The following is a 24,667-nucleotide window of genomic DNA, read 5'->3' on the forward strand; positions in this document are numbered from 1 at the left end:
AACAAAGCAAAATGTTGGTAGGCTGAAGGAGCTATTACACTACCGCAAACAAACAAACAAACTCGCACTTTTTCGTGTTTGACAGTTTGCCAATCTTGTTTGCGGCAAGCTAGCAAACAAGGCAAAATGTATGCAGACTGACGTTTGTACAAACAAACAAAGCTGGCAAACTGTCAAAAAGTGCTAGTTCATTTGTTATTTGTTTGTTTACCATAATCTTATATCTTCTTTAGCATAAAAAAACAAAAAAAAACAATCACGATTATCATTAATTAAAATTTTATTTCTTTTCAAAAAGATCAAATGTACAATAATATCCATTATCTTCTGCTACAATGTTTTCATACATCTTTTTCCGGTTTTCTTCTTTCACTACTTGTAGAGTTTGTCGCTATATCAATATATAAATATTGGTTTTTAAAAATCATGTTTAATGCTTTTCCTTTCATTGTTTTTGTGTTGTGTTTCCTTTTCCTCACCGGGTTTCTTGAAATCAATATTGTGGTTTTATTTTTGTTGTAAATAATTATTATTTGCACGCCACGCTTTCTCTTTTTTGTTCTATTCTCGTGTTAATGTTTGTGTGTTTTTCCATTAAGTGAGGGGGGTTGACTGACTAAATAACGAATTTATTTTTCAGTTTTTTTTATTTCAGTGCGGTACAAAAGTAGTTCGATCAGGTCTGCGCGTCAGTGCGAAATTAAAACCTTCCTTACAGATTAATACATCTTACCAGCTAGAGTAGTAGAAAAAAAACTATGCTCAATTTTCGTTAAACTGATGTTTTTTCTCCTTGTTAATTTTACCATTGCCTAAATTGTACGTCCAACTGTTGCCTGTACACGCCACTTTCGACAGCATTTAGTTTTACCTTACTCTTCATGTATAATAGGGTCATATTTATATATGTTTGCAGTAATTATAATGTACTGGGATCTCTCGTTCTACTAACAATCACAATCAATCAAAATATGCGCGCTCAGCTTTAAATGTGGGCTGTGAGTGAGTGAATGATGTGCGAAATAATCCTAGCGCTCAAAGTTGCTTGTATGTGCACACAATTTCTATTGTTTTTTTTTTCGAACTTTTCTACATTGCTACTGCTATAGAATATACGCGACGACGACGACGACGACGACGACGACATCTAAGTTGTGTGTTTAGCTTAACTACGACTTCTTATACCATCATGTGTGTGTGTTTCTATTCATTTTTTTTACTTCGCAATCTCCTCTTAATTCGCTACTATTTACAAAAAAGGGTGTGTTTATGTTATTTACAAACGAACAGCGTGATTGGGGGCCTTTTTCCTCGTGGCTTCATTTGTGGAAGCACCACGCCAACTTTTTTCACACATTTTCGTTCATAAAACTATTCAACGCTTAAACGCACGCTTAGAAATAATTAAACGTTCCATTTGCTCTCTTTTTCTTTCATGATTTTAAACTATAAGAAGTAAAGTCTGATAACACTGAAACGAAAATAACAAATCAATAGAGATATAGAAATATATATATATTTATATTTTATGCTGCGTTTGTTTTTGTTTTGTATATAGACTTGCGTTATTATTATTAAATCATATTAATAATAGCATTCGGTTATATTATCTGTCGTTTTTAAAAAACTTAACAATTTGCCACCAGAATTCCTGTGTAAAATTTTCACCTTTCCTTAAACGAGTATGTAAACTTACGCGCTAGAGCAAGAGGCAATGCACTCTTTTTCTTCTCCTCGAAAGAAAATAATATTTTTTAAATGAAAAAAAACCTACCAGCGAAAAACTTAGAGCAATAATAGTAGTAGGAGGACACACGCTATTTTCGTAAACCATTTTCAGAGAAAAAGAGCAACCTAAACCAAGTGTTTTTGTGTGTGTTGTGTGTGAGTGAAACTGCGCTCAAAACTTGTAACAAGAGTGTCGCAAACGCCCCAAGACCAGTATTTGTTCAGTAAACTCACTCTACTTAATTTCACCGCAAAAAGAAAAGATCCACGATCCCATTTTGAATAAATAACCCTTCCGCACTTGCATCTCTTCAAAAACTTCAAGTTTTTGCTGTATGGCTGTTCGTAATGGTGTGTGTAAACTGGTGTGACAATTGTCTAGCTTAATCCTAACCTCAAAAAAAAAAACATCCCCACCCACCCCGCTTAAGACGCCATTTTCGTCTTACCTTTCACCAACCCCGCTGCCCCACTACTACTCCCGGAAGATCCCCCCTTGACGTCCGCCTCCTCCGTCGTGATGTGGCCCTCGGCGAGCGCCTCCTCGTACGACATGGTCCGCGTGTGCTTGTTCCCCTCCGAGTCGATCTCCACCATCTCGAAGGTGATGTTTCGCGTTCCGTTTGCACCGGAAGTCGATTCCCCTGCGGCGCCGCCGTTGGCATCCACCACCAGCTCGCCGACGCCGACGTCCGCCTCCTCGATGTACTGCACAAAGTTCATGCTCGACGGGTTGATCGTGCCGCCGCCATTGCGATCGTCTTCTTCGACGATCATGGCGGTGGCGGCTGTGGGAGTTCCACCGGAGGTGTCCTCCAGGTCGGCGATCAGCGCGCGGGATGTGTCTGGAAATGGGGGGGAAGAGAGGTGGACCATTGAGATGGAGTCCTTTGACTGGTATAAATGTATCAAACACTACACAACTAGATGAGGCTGTTATTCCTGAAAGCAACCAGACAGGATGGGTTGCGTCTGTTTGAACGACGTTGTTGACACTCCTATTCATAATTTGTTCTGAGCTGCACGTACTCCACCGCAGATCGTTCATAGCACCTGCGTCTATGTCTCGTGGAGTCTCAGTCCAAGATTTATGCTAGTGTCTTCAATCTGGCGAATAACTTTTTTACAGTCTCCAAATCTCCAATTCCAATCCAATTCTGTCAGAGTCGTCGGCATCAGCAAGTAGTCGATCTGACTTGCTGCAAATCGTGCCTCTCGTACTGATGTCCGCACTTCGTACAACTCCATCAAGGCCAACGATGAACAGTGCATTTGAAAAGTATAATCCTTGGCGTAACTCTCGAGCTTCGTTCATCCTCTGATATTGGCATATGACAGTTTACACAATCCAAGGAAGCCTTGATCAGCCGAGTTAGTTTGTCCGGAAATCCATTCTCATGCTTAATTTGTCATTGCTATTCGAGGTCGACGAACACGACTTTTCTCGAGACCCTTAATCCACCTTTTACCACGAAGTTATCCGGATGATTTTAATCTTGCCAGGCCATAGAAATCACCAACTGCTTTCCTCCAACCAACGTCTCAAGATCGGTGCCATTTTAATGCGCTATATCACAGCCATTGAGGTGTTCTTTAAATAACTGCTGCTACTCTCCAACTTTCCAGGTTACAGATCTTCCAGATATCAACAATCACTCGATATCCCCACTGTTCGCGCGGTTTTTCTTCTCTTCTGCCTTTTCCACCAGCTCAACAATTGAAAAAGCAGTCAGACAGGCTGGCTCTCGTTCATTCGGGTGGCATGGTCGGCCCACCTGAGCCTCTCGATCTTCACCAGAGTGAAACGCGTGCAGTTCATGGTTCATGCGTCTTCGCCACACTCCGCCAGACGTCTGTACTCCACTTCGATGACTTCAAGGGCACGTTCGTCCTCTTGCCACATCGTCCTGGCCATAGAGGAGTACCGGTCTAATCAGTGTTCTGTACATCGTCAGCTCCGTGCGGCGTTGCACTCGATCCGAAAAGTGAGGGTCTTTCGTAATCCGAAGTAAGCACGATTTCCAGCAAAAATACGAATCCGGAGCTCTTTGCTGGTGTTAATTTAGAAATCAAGATTTTTTTTTGAACCAACGCTAAACGTCAAAGCATCAAGACTTTTGTGGAGTTGAAAAAATCAAGGTTTGTTTCAACGCACTTTTTTGTATTCAACAAAAAAAATGCGTTGAAACAAACCTTGATTTTTTCAATTCCACAAAAGTATTTTGTTGTTTTGAAAAAGCTGCTTTGACGTTTAGCGTTGATTCATCAAAAATCTTGATTTTCAAATCAACAAAACGTTTGGTTGATCCAAATATGCCTTATTTTTCTGCGTGTAGCTAGAAGGGTGAGACTTGGGGGCCGACATCCTTCGAGCCGCTTCCTTTCATGTAGTTTGTCTTCGTCGCCCAGTCCTACACGTCTTGCTTGTAACTTCAGTCGGGTGTAGACATTTTTCGCCGCCTCCAATTTTCTTGTCACTAGGTCGATGTCATCGACGAATAATGCCCTCACGGACGATGTTAAAAAGCTCACGTGATCAGCTGAATCAGTTTATCCAGGAACCCGTTCTCGTGCATAATCTACCATAGTTGCTCGCTCTCGACTGTATCATAGGCCGCCTTGAAATCGATAAAGCTGTAATGTTTTACTGACGAAATTTCTCGAGGATTTGTCGGAGTCAAAATATTTAGTTCGTCGTAGCGCGCGCCAGTGAAGCCCACTTGGTAGGGCCCCACGAACCTCCTTGCATAGGGTGACAGCTGACGGCAGAGGATCTGGTAAAGGATTTTGTAGGCCACGTTGATAAGCGTGATGCCGCGGCTTATCGCCATTTTTGTAGACGGAACACACGACACCATCCATCCATTCCTCCGGTAGCTTCTCCTCCTCCCAGATCTTGGATATCACACAGTGAAGCGCCCTCGCCAGTTTCTCTCCTCCATATTTGAAGAGCTCACCGGGTAACCGATCCTTGCCGACAGCCCTGTTGTTCTTCAGTTTCCTGATCTACCTCTTCGTCGTCTCCAGATCAGCCGTTTATCAGCTGCTGGCGCTCCAAGGCTGACTCCTAAGCCGTCTCAGTCCGCTTCTTCGCCTTTGAGGTGCTCGTTGAAGTACTGCTTCCACCTTTCCAACACCTCGCTCTTGTTCACGATCAGGTTTCCCTTGTTGTCCCTGCACAAGTTGGCTCACAGTACGAAGCCTTTGCGGGACCGGTTCATCTTCTCGTAAAATTTCCGCTTTTCTTTAGCTCGGAATAGCTGCTCCATTTCCGCGCAATCTCGGTCTTCTTGCTGGCACTTCTTAAGCTTGAAGACCGTGACCTGCCGTTTCCGAGCCTGCCGGTACCGTTCCACGTTTCCTTCTTCTCGGCGGTAATCCGTTGGCACTCGTTGGCAATCGTTTCGACTGACTCGGGCCGCACTACCCAGTATGGATTCCGCTGCACTGCCGATAGCTGAGCAAATACGGCTCTAACCATCCTCGAGCGAGGATGCTCCAAGCTCCTCCTCACCTGGCAGATTCGCTTCCAGCTGCTGCGTGTAACTTTGGGCCACATCTCCGTTCTGCAGACACGCGGTGTTGAACGGAGGGGCTCTTCGGCAACGGCGTTGGTTGAACACTGCCAACAGCTTTGAACGCATGTCAACTCCAACTAGGTAGTGGTCCGAGTCAATATTCACACCGCGAAAGATGCGCACGTTTGAGACGTCCGAGAAGAATCGGCCGTCGATCTGGACGTAGTCGAATTGCGTTTTCGTCCGTTGGTTAGGTGATGTCCTGGTGGCTTTGGGGATATCCTTGCGAGGAAAATAGGTGCTCCTGACCTCCATTCCACGGGAGGCTGTAAAATCGATGCAGAGTTCGCCGTTGACATTCGTGGCAAAGTGCAGACTTTCCGGGCCTTCTTTATCATCATCGTTTTTTTTCTTCGTGGGGCCATTGCACGTTGTTAATGCTGTAGTTGAAGAAACGCCATCTTATCCTCAATTTGCATATCCGCTCGCTGATCGCTATTGCTATTGCTACAACATCGAAAAAGCGGGGTTTCAGCTTCGTTCAACAGAGCGTACTCGTACACAACAAAACGTAGTGATCTGCAGTTCCATGTTCCGAGTTTCCAAGCGGAGTCCTTTTCGTGCCTAGGTCTAAGCCGTTTGTTCAGGACCTTGATTGTTCGTAATACTTTTGTTTTCGGTATGCTGTCGGATTGGAGACCCATCTCCGCGAGCCTCATCTATAATGACAAAAAAAAACGTTGAAATCAAAGTCAAATCTCACCGTATCCAACGTTGACAATCTCAACCCGCTCGCCGTGGATGTCCTCGGCATCTTCCGGGTCCGGATCCTCCTCGATGACCGCGTTAAAGTGCTGCAAAGAAAGAATCCATTACAATCCATGGCAAAACAACCTTTCTCCCTCTCTCAAACACCCACCTCGTAATCATCGTCCGACTCGCTGGTGGCCTCCCGGAACGCCGGGTACTCCGGGTCGGGATCTTCCTCGGCGTTGGCGGAATCGGTCGCCGACGTGTCGTCGCTGCTGCGCTCGTTCGGTGGACTACTCGTCGTCGTCGTGGTGAGCGCCGCCGGCAGTACGATCTTCTGGGCGACGGGCGTGACCGGTGGCGGCGGTGGTGCCGTGACCCTGGGCTGCTGGACTGCGGCTGCTATCCGCTGGACGTCCTGCTGCTCGACGACCACTGGGGACGACGCGTTCGACGAGGTTGAACTGATCGAGCTTGATGAGAGCGGTTGGGCGGCCTTTTTGGATGTTGCGCCGGTTGAGGGTGTTGCGGTGGTGGATTTTGGGATTGGGGGGTTGGTTACTGGCAGGGAGGGGATTGTGGATCTTGAGCTGGATTTCTGGGTGGCTTTTGGGGGTGGGTTGGGTTGGGTTGGGTGCTTGGTGTTGGTGGCTTGGTTCGCTTGGTCGAGTTCGAGTTCCCAGTCGGTGGAACTGCTCATGGCGGGGTTACGGGCGGTGGTGGGGTCACTTCCGGCGGTGGTTGTCGAACTGGCGGCGGCCGTGGTTGCTTTCGTCTTCTTGCTTAGGGCGGCTACGCTTGTCGATCCCCGGGGTTGATGGTTTGCTTTTGTCTTTTTCGGAATTGGGACGGCGGAAGGACCTGGTGCTGTGCTGTCGGCTTCGAATTTGGTCGCTTTCGAGGCGCTGCTGTTGGGCTGCTGGGGTTTGACCATCTTCTCCGTGAGGGGTGATGCCGTCGTGCTCGTTCCGGAAGACGATGCTGGCGAGAGGAAGCCCTTGAGTTCCTGAAGTTTGACCGCTCCGGTTACGACGTCGAGCGGGGTCGAGACAATGTCCACCGGAGTGTCCTCCGTGATGACGGACTTGGGTTGGGTGGTTGTTTTGAGCTTGTTCTGTTCCGAGGCCAGATCCAGCAGTACGATGTTGTTCAAATCGGGTTGCTGCTGGACGATCACCTTCGGTGGACTGATGATCGTGGCAGGGTCGACCACGCTCGTGACACTACTTCGCGGGATGGTGATCTTCTGGCCCGGGTTCAGCGTGCCTCCCTTGGCCGGCAGGACGATGACGTTGTTCTTGTTTCCACCCGGTTGACCTCCGATCGGCATCAGCTGGAGCTTGTGCACGGACAGTTTGCTGCCGCTTTTTACGGGGGTGAATCCGGCCAGATTGGGCCCCTTTATCGTGACCAGTTTGTTTGCGGGGATCGTGCCAATGGGCGGCGTGATCATCTTGCCACCCGTTGCCAACGGGGACGTTCCGGGCGATGATGGCACTGCTGCGGGAGTTATGTGGGTGACCGGACCGATGGTTTGCGACGGTGTGATGGTAAGACCGGTGCCAACGGAAGTTGACGGTACGATCGTGTGCGGTGGATGCAGCGTAATCTGGTCCAGTATCGTGATCTGGCTGCCGGAGGATTTCGGCGCGATCGCTTGCGGTTCCTGGTGATGACTCGTCGAGAAGATGATCTTAGGGTTGGGAATGTCCGCCGGGTTGACGGACGGGTCCGGCTCGCGGAACTTCGGGACATCCTTCCGGGGTTGAATGTTCTTGGGGATGCCGAAACTGGCCAGAGCCGCGGCCGCCGACGAGGTCGGAATCAGCACATTCTTCGAGGGAGATTTCTTCTGATAGTTGAACAGCGGATGACCCTTGCCCTGCATGAGCGACGACGACGACGATCCGCCGGACTGCTTCAGCGGGATGTTGACGTTGTTCTTGGAGCTGTTGGTCGGGTTCAGCTTGGTGAGATTATACTGGATGTCCTTCTTGGACGAGGGCAGAATCTGGTGCTGCTGTCCGTAGACCGGATTCGGGGCCGGCATGCTGGCCATCGGTTGCTGGTACGGTCCCGTGTACGGCGCCGACTTGATCGGGGTCATTCCGTACTGCTGATTCGGCTGGTAGACGGCGTTCGAGGTCAGATGCTTCTGCAGCTGCAGCGGTTCGTGGGGAACTTCGGCGGTAGCGCCCACGAGTTGGGGCTGGTGCTGTTGCGGGATTTCGTACGGAATCAGTGGACTCGCGTACGAGTGGATCAGATGGGGACTGTTGGCACTGTTGTTGTTGTTGCCCTTCTGGCTCTTTCCCGGGGCCACGATCGGTCCTCCCGGCATCATCTGCTGCTGCTGCATTTGTGCTTGTGCTATCGAATTCTTGTTCGCCTTTCCGCCGGCCTGTTTGTTGGTTTGATATGGTGTCTTCGTTTTGTTCTGGTTCTTTTTCGAAACGGAAGACTTCCGGGGTCGTTCCGTATTTTTATTGCTGTTTCTGCCCTGCGCCGGTTTCGGATTGTTGAAGTTGTTGTTACTCATGTTCTGAGGCATCGGCACCATCGGAGCCATTCCAAAGTTGTTGGGCGACGTGAGGTTCTTGTGGGGTGACATTGGACCTGCTACAGCTGCTACTGCTGGGATCTGCTGCTGCTGCTGCTGCTGCGTTAGGAACTGCTGATGGAAGGTCACAATCGGTGACTGCGGCGGCATCAGCGGTTCCTGCTTTTGCAGCTCCTGGTACAGCTGTGGCTTCTTCCTAAGCGGCGAATCGTCGTCGATCGGAACCGGCGAGCTGAGCGCTGGCAATGGATCGATCGGGTACGATCGCTTCAGATCATTGTTGATGTAACTCTTGTTGGCGGCCTCGACAAACTGAAATCAAATCACAATCACCATAAAGAACCCACTCGAAATCACAAATAGCTTACCGGATCAGCCGTTACGACCGGGGGGTGCACCACATTCGGAGCAGGTTCCGCAACCGGCGCTGCAGCTGGTAATGCCGCGACCATCGGTTCGTCCGCCTCCTCCTTAATTTCAATCGGAACCGCAGCTTGGGCCAGCTTTGCCTGTTCCAGCAGCAGCTTTTGCTTGCGTTCCTCTTCCTGTTGTTGCTCCTTCTGGAGACGGTTCTGTGAGGTCTCGAACGGGTGCGGAAGTTTGCTGTTTTCGCGCGTTATCTGCTCGCAGACCGTGTTGGCGATGTAGGACAGGGCTGTGTACGGGGCCGTCCGCGGGAGGATGGGGAACGTGCGGCGACCTTCGCGGCTCCAATCTTGGGTGCTGTTTGGGCCGGAAATGCTGGGAAAGAAAATAAACAGTTTAGGACAGTGCATCCTCACGAAGAATTGACACTTCGTCGTGGTCGTGCTATCTTGTCGCCCGTCGATTTTGGGCCAAATTTAGTTAAAAGGACGCCTTTTGTGTACCTTTCAAAAAGCAATTCTTTACGAAATCGGTCTTTTTTAGAATTTTAATTTTTGTATTTTTTAAATCCGACTGAAACTTTTTTGGTGCCTACGGTATGCCCAAAGAAGCCATTTTGCATGATTAGTTTGTCCATATAATTTTCCATACAAATTTGGCAGCTGTCCATACAAAAATGATGTATGAAAATTCAAAAATCTGTATCTTTTGAAGGAATTTTTTATCGATTTGATGTTTTCGTCAAAGTTGTAGGTAACCCAAAAACCCAAAAAATCCATCATTTTCTTAGGAGTTGGCAGCCCTGCCATCGAGAGCAGAGGCTGGCGGTGTGCGGTCCGCGGAATTTGAATTGTTTAGTCGGTAGTTTTTATAGTAAATCGTGTGAAAAGTAGTGAAAAGACTATACAATGTGTAGATTTCATGTGGACAGTGAAGATTTCCTGCAATTTTTGGAATTTGGACAGTTTTTTGCGATTTTTGTTTTCTTCGCCGCTTGGTCAAGTGTTTGACAGTTCATCGCGGCGGCTTCGCTCTTGCAGTAGTATTAGTGTGATGTGGGCTAGCTCGTTCTAAGGGTGGTATTCAACTCGTTAAAAAAAATCAAATAGTGCGAAAGAAATAAAAGCAGTTTGCCAAGGAATATTTTTGGAAGTGTCATCAAGCAGCGCTCAAGCCATTTCAACTGATACTGGAAAAGGTGATGCAGATCGAGAAAAAGTACTTGGAAGATCAGCAAAGCTTGGTGGGCGGTCTGCGATCGGTTGAGGTTGAGGACTACCAGAAACCAGAAACTTGGTGAGATCTGTCCAAACTGAAATTTTCACATTTTGCCTACTCTTCAACAATTATTAAAAACGCGCTGATCCCTGTTTTGCCTGATGGGATTGGAAGTTTAAAGATAGTTCGAGGACTCGTCTGGTTCTTGTTCTATGTTTAGGCGGGGCCAGACAATGCCCAATGACCTCGGAATTGGGCCGCTAGGATCTCTGCCATTCTGAAATGGGTCATTGGAAGCAGCGCAAGGGCTGTCACCACCTAATACCCGGGACTGAGATATGTTGTATCAGCATAAACCAAGTCTGATACAAACTATTCTTTCCCATAATTTCGCTGCCGGCCAGCGGGTATTGGATTGGACCACACACACACACACACACACACACACACACACACACACACACACACACACACACACACACACACACACACACAAATCCATCATTTTCTAATGTCGATATCTCAGCAACTAATGGTCCGATTTTCAAAGTTATAACATGAAATATTTGTGAAATTTTCCGATCTTTTCGAAAACAATATTTTAAAAACTGAGATATCGACATTAAAAAATGGTGGCTTGTTTGTGTGAGACTTAGAAAACATCAATTTCCCTGTTTTTAAACCTGCATAACAATATCTTAGCAACTAAGGGTCGTATCAACAAAGTTCAAAAAAGCAAAATATAGAGAATTTTCTCAGCTTTTCAAAAATATTTTTTTCAAAAGTGGGCAAAAATGTGCATTAATTTAAAAAAAATGATTAACTGCGACTATTTTCAAAAAAGTCACTCAAATATGGATTTAACTTGAAAACGATGCACTTTATCAAAATTTCAATAAAGTACTTTTTGATTGCAATTTTTTTTTGTTTTATTATAGAGACTTTACACCATTGTGCATTCGTCTCTTCAAGGTGGATAGTGAAAGAGGAAAGATTACAGAGTTTAAAATCACTTGTCTGGCTATATTTCAATAATTGTTGCCATGCCTTTTTCTAACGATTTCTGTCTATGTTTCAAATATTTAGCGGAATATTTAGAGAGTGAATTATCAAGTTCTTCAAGTATATCTTCGTCCTCTTCTTCCAGGGATTTAGAAGTTATCTCACAACATTTTTTCTTATAATATTTTGCTTTAATGACATCTTCATCTTCTTCATCTGTTTCATCTGCAGCCATCTCTCTTCGTTTTGTTGTTAATTCGTCATCCGCGTCCAAATATGCCTGTAAGTGCTTCCGGGTTTTGCGAGTGTGCTTAGAAAGCACGGTCTCGAATCCATCGTTGTCTTCTTCGTCAATTTCACTTGTTTGCATTGCATATAGGTCAGGATCACTGTTTTTGCCTTTACTGCTGCTGCTGCTACTTGGCTCAAGTTCAATCGGTGGTGTACTGCTTTTTTGGTTCACCTTTTTACTCGAATCCGCACATTTTTTGTTCTTTGCTTTGAGTTTGCAAAGCGATTATTTGCCTATAATCGTCACTGTTGCAGCAGCATTGTTTACAGTGATTGATTTCGGCGTTGGCTGTTTCAGCAAGATCCGCAGGGTCCGAACTCCATTTGGGATTCCTGGGAAGAAGTTAATCCAGCGGTCGTTGGTGATGGTCAAAATTTCGCCGTATTTACTCGTCACTTTGACTACGTCATCATTGCTTATGTCTAGAGGTAGGTCAAGCACACGAACTTCCGTAGCGTTGTTGTCCAGGTACCTAGATCGGGATTTTGCAACCCTGATATACCAGAGGTTTGTCGATGATGGACGAGGCCACTGCTGAGTCGGCGAACTGCAACACGGCTATTCTTCTTCTATTGCATAATTGCAATGCTCGCAAGTTTTCTTGGTTTACTTGAAGGTCTGCGAGAACTTTTTTTACAAGTTTTGGGCTTGGTTGGTTTTGGAGTTGACAAAAATCCAGAACCACACTGTTTTTGTCTACGGTGCACATTTTTTAAAAAAGCGGCGACGCGCACACAAACTGCGGACTGGCGTTGAAAATGCGACTTGTAAGGTCGGCGGTTACTTTGCAACTGGATTGCAAATTTGATTTTACTTTTTCTCTGTGGAGACGTCGTTTGTACTGCAGTTATTGTTTACTCGCGACTTTCAACTCGTTTTATTTTGGTGTTATACTTACTGTTCCGTATCAATTCTGGTGTCAACAGTTTCCTGGGACAACTCCTCTACCGTGTGCTGTGTTGGCGGTTGAAAATATTGCGAAAAAGCCGATAATTAGAGCAGTGTTTTTCGTGTCTGCGGCAAAATTGTTTACCTTTCTGCGATCACTTAGCCGAACCCTCGCAGTGAGACCAACTCATCCTCGCTCCCATATCACTGCTCACCGTTGCGCACTGCCATCTATACGACGCTAGCGGAAGCCCCGCGTCAGTAAGAGCATCGTTACCGGGAGGAGCAAAATGTCGATGTGCAAAAAGTGCCAGAAGAATGTGGCAGATTCTGACAGGATTTTCTGCCGTGGTTTTTGTGGTGCAGTGTTCCACATGATCTGTGCGAAGGTGGACTACCCACTGCTCGACCAATTGGCTTTGTACGAGGGAAACATGTTTTGGATGTGTGACACCTGCGCGGCAAACTTTGCGAATCGCACTTTCCTGCGGATACTTTTCGCCCGGCTCCGGCCACTAGCGGTGCACCGGACGCACTGAGCTCGCTTCAAGCGGATGTTTCGGAGCTGAAAACAGCGATCCTATCCCTTACGGCCAAGATCGACAAACAACCGACCCAGCGGCCGACCACTCCGTTAAAACCGCGCGGTTTTAAAAATGGCTCCGTAGCATCGCAGTTCTCGAGGACCCCAAAACATCGCAGAAATGGAACCGCTGTGGGCGGGAACCAAAAACGCTCAACGTCACGATGCAAACGGTGGATATTTCTGACGAGGGAGACGATGAGCTGGTTCACCTGTACCTATCGGCTTTTGCACCAACCACCTCCGAAGACGATGTCGCCCAGCTGGTCCGTGAGTTTTTGGACATGGAAGATTTGCCGAAGGTCCAGAAGCTGGTCCCGAAGGGGAAAGATCTGTCCACGCTTTCCTTCGTATCCTTCAAAGTCAGCGTCAGACCGGAATTCAAGCAAGTTGCCTTTGAGCACGGTACGTGGCCGGAAAACCTCACAGTCCGTGAATTCGAGGGCAGGACAAAAAACGTGGTCATGCTGACGGGGAAATCGGCAGTGCTAAAGCCGCTGGTGGTAGCGGGCAACCCGATAGCACCACAGGGGGAGCGCGGAACGGAGGACATGGACACGTCTACAACTCCCAGAGGACCTCCAGTCGCAGCGAACTCGACGTCGGGCTAAGACCGGGATATACGAAGCAAGGCAACATGGCGACTCCTACTCCATCCGTCACAGTTGCACCCCCGTTTGCCGCTGCCGACACAACCTGTCCCGGTCCTGTGGACGGAGTGCGAGATAGGAGTCGCCAACCTTGCCTCACAGGCAAGTACCCGTATATTAGCAACGCTTCCGCACCCAAACGCTTTCCAACTTTCAGCACCACTTCCTATCCTGAATCAACGCAACGTCTGTCGCCGTCGTCGGCGGAAACTGCCACGGTTTCGCATCAGACGGATACCTCATCTACGGACCATGCCTATGCTGCGCTGCCAACACCGGGACGCCTGTCAGAAAGCACCATGGAAGCCCCCAATCGCTCCGGCGCAGTCGCGCTACCAGCCAGCGGCCAGCCAAGTCGTCCCGGCCCTGCGCTCGGAAGTCGTGAGGGTCTTCCAACAATCAACTCCAGGCGAGTATTCCGAATCCACAGTTTTTATCGTCCTGACAATTTTCCGGCTTGCAGCCCGCCACACCACCTGACCATCTACTACCAGAACATCCGAGGCATGCGGACTAAAACGGATAAACTGCGGCTTGCCCTATTGTCCAGCGACTACGACGTAGTAGTCCTCACCGAAACCTGGCTGCACGGCAAAATTTTGGACTCAGAATTTTCCGCGAACTACAAGATCTTCCGACTCGACAGAAATGCCGCAACGTCCAGCGCAGCCCGTGGAGGAGGTACACTTGTTGCTGTCAAAAGCGGCCTTGGAGCTAGAGAGGTTGAACTGTCAAACTGCGAACAGTTGGAGCAGTCTACAGTTCGTATCAACTTCCACTCCTACGCGCTATACGTTTGCGGAATTTACATCCGGCCACGCTCTACCACCGACGTGTACACCATTCACGCTGAATCCGTTCAACGAATACTCGAGCAAGCAACAGATCGAGACGTGGTGGCTGTTCTCGGGGACTACAACTTGCCAGATCTCGTCTGGGTTTTGATGAAGATGTCGGCGGCTTTCTTCCCGCAAACGCGTCGTCGGATTCAGAGGTGGCTCTCACCGAAACCCTACTGTCCAACGGTCTGGTGCAAATGAACTTCCTGCTAAACAACGCCGATCGTATATTAGATCTCGCTTTTGTTAATGATGCGGCAGCTTTTGAGCTTTTACAGCCCCCAAATTCGCTCCTGCCGGTAGACGCTCCACATCCCCCATTCGTTCTGAAACTGGAGACCAGCACTCGCCCGTCCGGTTCCGAACCGATCGATCAGGATATTCAAGAGTTTGACTTCAATCGTTGTGACTTCGAAACATTGAATTCAAGGTTGGAAGCTGCTGATTGGAGTACGATGGATACAGCGAGCTCAATCGATGGCGCCGTCGCGGAGTTCTATGACAAGCTGCTCAACGTTCTACGCGACACAGTACCAGTTCGGGCCAGGCGATTCCACTGTCCTTCCAGAACGCCACCTTGGTGGAATGCGCACCTTCGAAACTTACGCAACCAATTGCGGAAGGCACGTAAACGGTTCCTGCTTCGAAGTTCGTGGGGGAACAAGGTCACACTTTCCTACCTCGAAACCGAATTTGCGGAGCAACAGGATACTAGCTACCGGAACTACATCGCGGGAGTCCAGGACAGTCTCCAGTCCAATCCAAAGAACTTCTGGTCGTATGTCAAGGAGAGGAAGCAGATGGGTGAAATACCAACAGAGATGTCGTATCGCGAGGAAAAGTCAACTTCTCCGGAGGCAGCCGCCAACCTTTTGCACGGTTTTCGAATCCGTTCACAGCCCGACTGAACCCACGGTCACCGCAGAGCAGCTTAACGAACATGTGACATTCAACATCAACCTCCCGTTGCTAACTGTTTCGGTCGCGGAAGTCAAGACAGCTTTAAGCTCTGTGGATGCAGCAAAAGGCCCGGGACCCGACCGGATCCCACCATCCGTCGTCAAGAACTGTTGCAACTCGCTTGCCCGTCCCGTCACAAGCATTTTTAACCGCTCGCTTTCCGAAGGTGTCTTCCCGTCGGAGTGGAAGGTCGCCTCAATAACCCCGATTCACAAATCGGGTAGTCGAAGCAAAATTGAGAATTACCGGTCGATCTCAATACTGAACTGTTTGGCTAAGGTCCTGGAAAAGTTGCTTGTTGACCACATTTACCCGTCCGTGAAAAACATCGTCTCGGAATTCCAGCACGGCTTCATGAAGCAGCGATCTACCACGTCAATCTGATGGCTTATACAAACTGGATAATCCGGAGGATGGAGAAACGACAACAAGTTGATGCGATCTACGTCGACTTCGCCAAGGCCTTCGATCGAGTCCCGCACAAGCTTACGATCGCCAAACTGACGGCGCTCGGCCTACCTGACTGGGTCACACGTTGGCTAAACTCGTACCTGTCCAACCGCTCCGCTTACGTAAAGGTTGCCGGTTCCCTCTCGTCCGGTTACGATATCCACTCTGGTGTTCCCCAAGGAAGTCATCTCGGGCCGCTGATCTTCGTGCTGTTCATCAACGATTTGTGCTCCCGTCTTCAGTCGAGTAAGCTACTCTACGCCGACGACCTCAAAATCTTCCGACAAATTAGCGATGACGGTGACGTTCGTGCGCTTCAGAACGACATCAACACGCTGCTTCGATGGTGCGCTCAAAATGGAATGGAAGTAAACGAGAAAAAGTGCAAACTGATCTCGTTCTACAGGATCCGGAGGCCAATCCTAGCTGAGTACAACATGGATCAATCAGCACTTGAACGAGTTCAATCCATCGTGGACTTAGGCGTCACGATTGACTGCAAGATGGAATTCAACAAGCACGTCTCCATCTCCGTGGCCAAATCCTACGCTATGCTTGGTTTTCTCCGACGAAATGCAGCTGGCTTCACTGACCTTAGAGTCTTGAAAACCCTGTACCTTTCGCTGGTCCGCAGTGTATTGGAGTACGCCGTACCGGTGTGGGCACCGTATTACGCCGTCCACCAGCAGAAGATCGAGAGCATCCAGCGTCGGTTCGTGAGATTTGCTGCTCGAGTGTTGCCCTGGAACGACCCTGGCACTTTGGCACCCTACTCGGATCTGTGCGCGCTGGCCGGCTTGCCAACACTTCAACACAGGAGGAATCTACTTCAACGACTGTTTGTATTTGACGTTTTGCGGAACAATATCGACTGTAGTGAGCTGCTGGAAGAGGTACACATCCGGGTGCCGTCGAGAGAGCTTCGTAACTACCAGCTACTTTCTATACCGAGACACACGACCAACTATGGACATCACAACCCTCTTGACGCCTGTTGTAGGAAGTTTAATCATCCGAGTATTTTAGAACATTTTGACTTTAATTTGTGCAGTAAGTCTGTGTTTAGAAGTAAAATATTGTTACTTAGTTAGTAAGATAAAATCAAGTCTGAAAAGACGGCAAATAAACAAAAAAAAGTGAAGTTGAAATTTTTTTGCGACTAATATTTAAATTTTCTGAAAAAAAAACAGTATTGATTAAAAAATTCATAACTCGCTCAAAAAGTTGGCATTTTATGTCCTCTAAAACATATCAAAAAATAAAAAAATTAAAAATAGTGTTTTTTGCAAATCAAGTTATAGTGATAAAAAGTTAAATAAAAAGTCACCAAAATTTTTTTTACCGTGTATCATTTTTTTCTAGTGTAGTCCGTATCTATACCTACAACTTTGCCGAAAACATCAAATCGATAAAAAAAATCCTTCAAAAGATACAGATTTTTGAATTTTCATACATCATTTTTAATGATGCAAAATGGCTTCTTTGGGCATACCGAAGGCACCAAAAAAGTTTCAGTCGAATTAAAAAATACAAAAAAAATTGAATGACTGAAATCTGAGAGAACTGCTCAATAGTAATATTTGTGTTAATTCTTTAATCATTCCATAAATTGAGTAAGGGCTCGAACCTAGGGACCTACATAGGGAAATGAAATGTTCTGGGATAAATTTCAAACACCCAAAGTCATTAAAATGTAAGGTTGAAAAACTTGTAGTTTTTCTTTGGTGCTGGCACTTTTCTTGTACCAAACAAGCAAAAACGTAACAAAAACTATCAGATTATTATCCACGACAGTTTTACATTACTTGTGATTGATATAAGTCTCGTTTTTTTGCCAAAATTATTTTAAATTGATTCCAACCCTGTTCTTGCATGATCTTGTTGCTCGATTGGAACCCCGATTTGACAGTTCGATTGGAACCCTGAGAGTGACATTTCGCCTCTCCATATAGGCTCTCTATCGAACCGCACTTGCTTAAGGGGTTACATACATGTAGAAAATCACAAAATTTCATTTTACAGAAAATTCACTAAATTTACTAAAAAGATGATTTTCAATAACTCCTGAAAGTTTCACGAAGATATTTTATGACTGGACTGAGTAAGAGACGATTCAAGTTCACAATTTCGCCATGCGCAAAGCGAACTGTCAAACTTTTTGAACGTTTTTCTCTAAACAAGGAGTTGATTTACGGGTGCCACGATATCTCAAGATGGGATGGACCAAATTGGCTGAAATTTTAAGTGAAGACTCCCAAGACATATTCCGTGTGCATGACGAAGTCCGATTTTTAAATTTTTCTTTTTTAAAAAATACAAAAATCAAAAACTGACGTTTTTTGATATGAAAAAAATAAAAATTATTTTATCTTTTATTAAAATTAAGATTTTGAAAATCGGCCTTCATCATGCACACGGGACCAGTTTAACGAGTTTTCACCAAAAATTTGAGCTGATTTGGTCAAAGCAGTGTTGAGATATCGTGGCACCCGTTTTTTGAAAATGCTAACTTAAAATAGCTATATCTCGGCAATGGTACATTCAAATGTCTTCATATTTATTTTGATAATATATGAAAATGTACATTTAAATGCCCTGCAGACAGATTATAAAAAAAAATAAAATGTGTGCCCACACCAACCTCGGACATTTTTGACGATTTACATGTATGTAACCCCTTAAGTAAAAGGTGAAGTTTCAAAACAATGGAAGTGAAGGAAATATAGAATAGAAGGAAATAGATTTTTTCAGCACAAGTCGTACATTTCTGGAGTTTTTTTTGAAAAGGTCCAATAAACCAAATTTCCAGTTTTTGCTTTTTGAGTGTTTTTGAAACCGCCTTGAGTCAGGGGAATCAAAAAACACCCAAAAAGCAAAAACTGAAAATTTGTTTTATTGGACCTTTTCAAAAAAAAAACTCCAGATTTATTCATTGAGGTTTACCGAGTTAGATAAATATGATGAGAGCTGAAAAATTTTTTGCTTATAACATTTTTTGCAGTTCCGAAAAACGCTTTTTGAATGGAATTTTATGCCCAACATCCATGTGTTAGGTCAATTCACCGTTCAAAACAAAAAAAAAAATGAAAAATGTTACTTTTCGATACAGGTGTTGAAAAGTTAAACTTTTCAGCACTCATTTTAGTCTACTTTTCAGCACTGGTATTGAAAGGTATTTTTTTTCGTAAAGGTTCCTACTAATATTTGGGTAATTCTCCGCCATTTTCGTAAAATCGCGATAACTCGTGATGTTTATAAGCAAACCCCTTATGTCTATATATCAAAATATTTGTAATTGTCTGCTCTACAACTTTGTAGAACATTGTTACACTCTAAAAAATAACCCTGCAAAGTTAGAAAAAACACGAAATTTTAAAATGAAAATATTTGTTCTAAATGAAAAAATGACCCTTCTGGGTCAATGTAGATTCGAAAAGTACATTAAATTTCCCATAAAATAACATGTTCCAAAATTTTTTACAGTCGAGTAACGGAAAATGGGAGAATTTTTAAAACTTTTTTAGTGTTTTTTTCAATGAAAAATACGTTTTTTCGGAATTCTGAGTACGCCATCAAACCGGGCGTCTAATTTTACATAAAAGTCCCTTTGACACCAAATTTCTATCTCATCACCGTTTCAGGCTGCAAATTATTGAAAAACACCTCTTTTATCGCATGTTCAAAAATGGAAGGGGTCGTACCGCCCCTCCGTCACGAGATATCAAAAAACGGATCTCGGATTCGTGATCAGGGACAAAAGTTACCCCTTAGGACAAAGTTTCACGCAAATCGAAGAGGGGTCGGGGCAACTTTTCCCGATTTCGAGTGAGTTGGTAGAGAATTACCGTAAACCGGGGTGACTTTGATAGGATTTCAATTTATTTTTGGAATATTTTCCAACTGGTAAGGCTTGTCTTGAGATTATTATTTTTAAAACATGTACTGGGGTAGCCCACATATGGTCCATATACCATTTTTTTAAAAAAAGTTTTTTCAATATTGTTTTTAAAAATAGTTACGCTAAAAAATTTTATTTTGAATTCCGGGGTGACTTTGATAGTCTTAGTTTTTCTTGTTAAAATCAGATTTAAGGTGTTCAAACTTTATTTTTACGTCATATGTAACATTACTAAGGTTGCTTATTTAGTTTTCTAGGAAAAAGAGTTCTGGTAAGAATTTGAAACATGCTAGTCGTGAAGAAAGCTGAGCAACATGCAGCATCGCCAAGCCTTTCATTGTGGTCGTAGTAGTTGTGACGTAGTGTAAGTGAGCTGCAGCAGGGCAGAGCGGCTTAGACGTCGCTGCCAGAGAAGAGCCACAACATAAATGAGCGTGAGAGAATTCACGTGCACGTGCTTGCTTCGATATCCTCGCCTCGCTAAGTGTGGAAGTTGACGAGCGGCGTAATAGTATTCGTGTGCGAATACTGACAGCTGCTTTCGCGGAGCTCACCAGCTTGACTTTGACAGCAAGGCTGTAGGTAGAAAGCCATGCTTTGACAGTCGATCTTTGAAATGAACCTTGCAAGATGCAGAGAGGGTCAAAGGGCATCACACTTGAGGTAAGCTCTTTCTGTTTTCAGGTAAGTGTGAGCGCACACTCAACTGTAAATATTAAAAGGTATGTTGGCATTGTATTTATTTATTTTATTTTTTTAATCTGATTTGATCTGATTCTAAGCATTACTTTCTCGCTCTCTACTGTCTTAGAAATTTTCCTAGAATGTTTAATTGTATTTATAATTTATACTCATCTATGTTTACCTACCCACAGTGAGCGAGTTGTGGCGCTATAACCACGGCAAAAAGGGCCAGGGCATCTGTGGAAATACAGTGTCCCATCCTCGAGGGTCCCGGGGCACCAGAACTTCTTAGCGTGGTGCTCCCAACGATTCATTGCTTTAATAACCAGGAACGTGAGCGGGGGATCCCCACGTTTCTTCCTCCCCTGTAGATTCATTAAATGTTTTGTTGTTTGAACATTCGTGCTCAAACGCAATACATTTTAACGAATCATCTTTGCGGTTAACTTTACGCAGTTGGCCTGGCCGCTTCGACGTTTGTGATGTTTCAATGCATTCTAATGCAATGGCGCACTGCAAATGTTGATAATGACAAGAAGATGCTAGGCGTCAATCAACCTAAGGCATTCTCCAGGATGCCCTCGAAAGACTGGCTGCGATAGGGTTAGATTAGATTAGATTAGATTAGATTATTTAGTTTTCTAGGAAAAAATCAATGTTTATATTTAGTTAACTGAGTTTATAAGCTTTTTAACAAAATACATATAAATTTCAGGTAAAATTGTTCAAAAGTCAGAATTTTGCCTGAAATTTGTTAAAACTTGATATGTCTATAAAATTATCGATTAATATTGCATTTAAAACTGAATTAGAAGCAAAAGTTTTCACATTTTATATGAAATTTGTTCAACTGAAAATGCCTATTAAAAAAAAGATTGTTATTTATTTATGTTTCAAAAACACATAACATTTATTATTTAGAAACTTATTCAACTTTCTCCTAGTGGAAAATTGTCCAAAAAATCCGAAAATGCATTTCGTTTTCCGATTCAAAATTATGTTCGTTGAGAAAAACATGACACTTTGAGAAGATTTAAATAATGTTTTTCATCAACATTTTCTTAATTATAGTTAACTAACTTTTTAAACTTTTCAAAATTTTATGAAAAGTTTTTCTTAAGGTACTTTGAACACTTCTCTACCACGGTCAGTATGATTCAATACCATTCCGTACGTATTTGAGTTGTACTTTTCATTTTTCGGAAAAATCTCAAACCTATCAAAGTCACCCCGGCTATCAAAGACACCCCGTTTTACGGTACCCATTTAATATGATGTGGTAATGAAAAAAGGAAAAACACTGCTCAAATGATTTGTAAATTGTTGCAAGTGTAGAAAACAAATTATGCAAGTCGAAATTGGAGCCTACCATTTCAAAAGGGCACATAACTTTTGTAAACAATAGTGTATCCCTTTCACTCAAATGACAGTTTACATAAGGTATGAAAGGGACACACTCTTGTTTATAAAGGTTATGTGCACTAATGAAATGGCAAGCACGAATTATGCATTATTACCAATTAGTAGCGCTAGTGATTTTTCACGGCAAAAAAATAATCGAAATTACGCGTGATGTTAGTTTTTGAAACCACGGATTTCACGACACTCTAAAATCTGCTCAAAATAAACATAAAAATACTTATTTTAAGCATATTTATGTACAGCTAAGTGTCTAAAAAAGTAAGCAGTAGTTCAAGATACAAATAAAACCACCTCACACATATTATTCGATTTCCAAAAAAAAATATTGGTTAAATTTTTTTAAATTATGCAGTACAGTAGTTGTTCGGTAACTGGGCTGAGAACGTAGCCCAGTCACCGAATGTTGCTCGTTAACTGGGCTGAACAAAAAATAACGAGGGGACCACCGATGCATAATATTTTCCAGATGAAATATAAAAATAAGAGTTACTCAAATTTATTTGCAATGCTTACATTACATATTTCTTAAATTGTAACTTGAAATTAAACAAAAGTTTGAAAAAAGATTATTTATTTATTGAATATTATTTTTGCATCCATTAACCCCTCGGTCATTTTGGTTTGTTTTGGTTTTTTGACGTTTGTCTGCTTTTTAACTGGGCTACGGCCCAGTTATCGAGCGCCCAGTTAAAAAGCAGCCCAGTTAAACAACGCCCAGTTACCGAACAACTACTGTATTTGCTTCAGCTAAATTATGATTTAGCTATTTTAATCTTAATGAGAAGTTCGAAATTGATTTTGCTAAAACATTTCTAAATCGAAGCAAAACCTAAAAGTAGAATCAGCAGAATAAATGTAAAATAAATAAATAAAGATATTTTTTGCAATCAAACAAAGATCAGGCAAATTTCATTTGAAGCATTTATTTATATTTATTTGTATGTTATCATACAAAATTCAAAGTAAACTTTTTTTCAACCTGTGTTGTATTTTAAATCAATTGAATAAAAAAACTTCATTTATAACCAAATATTAAAATTCTCTTCTCTTCAAAATATAAAATAGCTATTTTCTTTACTTCTTCTTTTACTGTAGTTTTCAATAACGTTATTTTACATTTTTGCGAAGTCAAGAAATTTTGTTAGAAATTTTCAATTAATTCTCTGTACATCGAAAAATATTGCAATGAACGATATTAAAAAAAAATCTAAATTTGGGAACTTGTAAAGCTTACAAATAAAAAAAAATCAATGCTTTATTGCTCTGAAAAGCATTTTTCTTAGAACTATTTCAAATTTCGCGGCATTTCACGGTATTTACTAAATTTCACGGATTACGCGGCTTCCGCGAAATCGCGAAAAATCACTAGCCTTACCAATTAGTTAACAAAGGGGGAAAAGGGGTGTTTGGGGATGGCGAATTTTAAATTGATTTTGTCAAACCAACGGAATACAAACTCAAGGGTGTCAAACTATCGGATTTTAAGTGCAGCTTTAAAATGAAGTCCGAATAGTTTCCAATATGTAGCGGTTTACAGTTTTGGATTTGTCATCATACTGCATTTTGATAACTTTTTAATTTTTATTATTGCAGGTAGAGCAAAAATAAGAGTCACACTGAGAATAGATTTCTGATTTTGAACAGCGATTTTAAACTGCAATCAAGTAACAAATAATTTGGTGGGAATTTGAAAACCGGCAATCTGCATGCAATCAGCACACAAATCTTAACGGGATTACGAATACGGTACGAGAATTTCCTCTCATTAAAGCGAACATTTTCCACTACTTACCTTTGATGTTGTGTAAAATTGCTCCAGTTATTGAATTATACTGATTGTGTTATGGTTTTCACCTTTTAACACAGTAAAACCTCATCTGGGGTGAATAGGGACAGCAAATTTCAGCTAATTAATGCTCAACGATTAACATTACTGTGTTGAACTCGACTAAAAATCAGCAAATTTCTTCTTCGCGAATGTCCCTATTCACCCCAGATTCTGTTACGCAGAATAAAACACTTAAAATTACGCTTATGTTTAAAGAAAGGCCTCGTCCACTCCCCCTTCGTACTCACATTTCGGCCACCGTCGTGAGCCGCTCGTCGTTGGCCACCCGCCGCGCTTCGGCCTTGTGGCGGTCCTGCGAAATGTGCAGCAGCTTCCGCAGTTCCTCGAGGATGCGTGCCTTCTCCTTGCAGAGCGCGCCCTGCGCCCGGAACGTACTCATCACGCTGGAGTACGTGTCCAGTTCTGTTGCGGCCACCATCGGGACGGGCCATCCCCGAGAAGCACCGAGTTCCAATCGAATCCAACACAGGGTGCAGGCGAAGATGAAAGAGCAGAAAATATTGTTAGGCAAAGGCAAGCGCTCCCAAGCAGGGAAGGCGAAAATGGCAAAAATTGCGCGGCCACAAAACTTACCCAACCGACGCAACATCCCGCGGCTCTCGTCCCGGGTCATGTCCAGCTTGAGCGGCCACATCCTGCCCAACTCCGCGCTCTCACACACTCTAGGGGTCACAAAAATTGTCCTTCTGTTGGCGTTTTTTTCAGTTTTGCCTCGCAAACGCCACTTTCGTTTCGTTTCGTTCGGGCACCACTTTTTGGCGTGTGTGCGCGGCGCGATTTTCCTAGGGGGCTTGTTCCGCGGGGGCACCCTGGGACAAATGGCACTGCTGCTCACACCACACGGTTCAAAATGTCTTTACATAGCTGACCCGCGGTCGGGTCCACGGCACGGGAAAACACTTCTCCTGGGCGACGATTCCAAAACAAGCGAAGAAATCCGTCGTACAAAAATTCAACACTCGCATAATATGCCCTCCTCTTCCATTTCTGTTTATGAAACGTCAAAACTC

General features: G+C 44.2%; 1 protein-coding gene across 1 annotated transcript; it reads right to left on the reverse strand.

Annotated features, from left to right (window-relative positions):
• Positions 1-262: 262 nt before the first annotated feature.
• On the reverse strand, positions 263-24,667 carry LOC6038262 (BRCA2-interacting transcriptional repressor EMSY). Its single transcript, XM_038252356.1, has 7 exons — positions 24,231-24,667; positions 23,885-24,059; positions 8,925-9,297; positions 6,166-8,868; positions 6,010-6,100; positions 2,178-2,573; positions 263-1,471 (listed from the first exon to the last, which is right to left on the reverse strand). The coding sequence occupies exons 1-7, from the start codon at positions 24,289-24,291 to the stop codon at positions 1,434-1,436; spliced, it is 3,837 nt and encodes a 1,278-aa protein (XP_038108284.1). The 5' UTR covers positions 24,292-24,667; the 3' UTR covers positions 263-1,433.

Source organism: Culex quinquefasciatus, chromosome 2 (genome assembly GCF_015732765.1).
Source record: "Culex quinquefasciatus strain JHB chromosome 2, VPISU_Cqui_1.0_pri_paternal, whole genome shotgun sequence".
Lineage (NCBI taxonomy): Eukaryota > Metazoa > Arthropoda > Insecta > Diptera > Culicidae > Culex > Culex quinquefasciatus.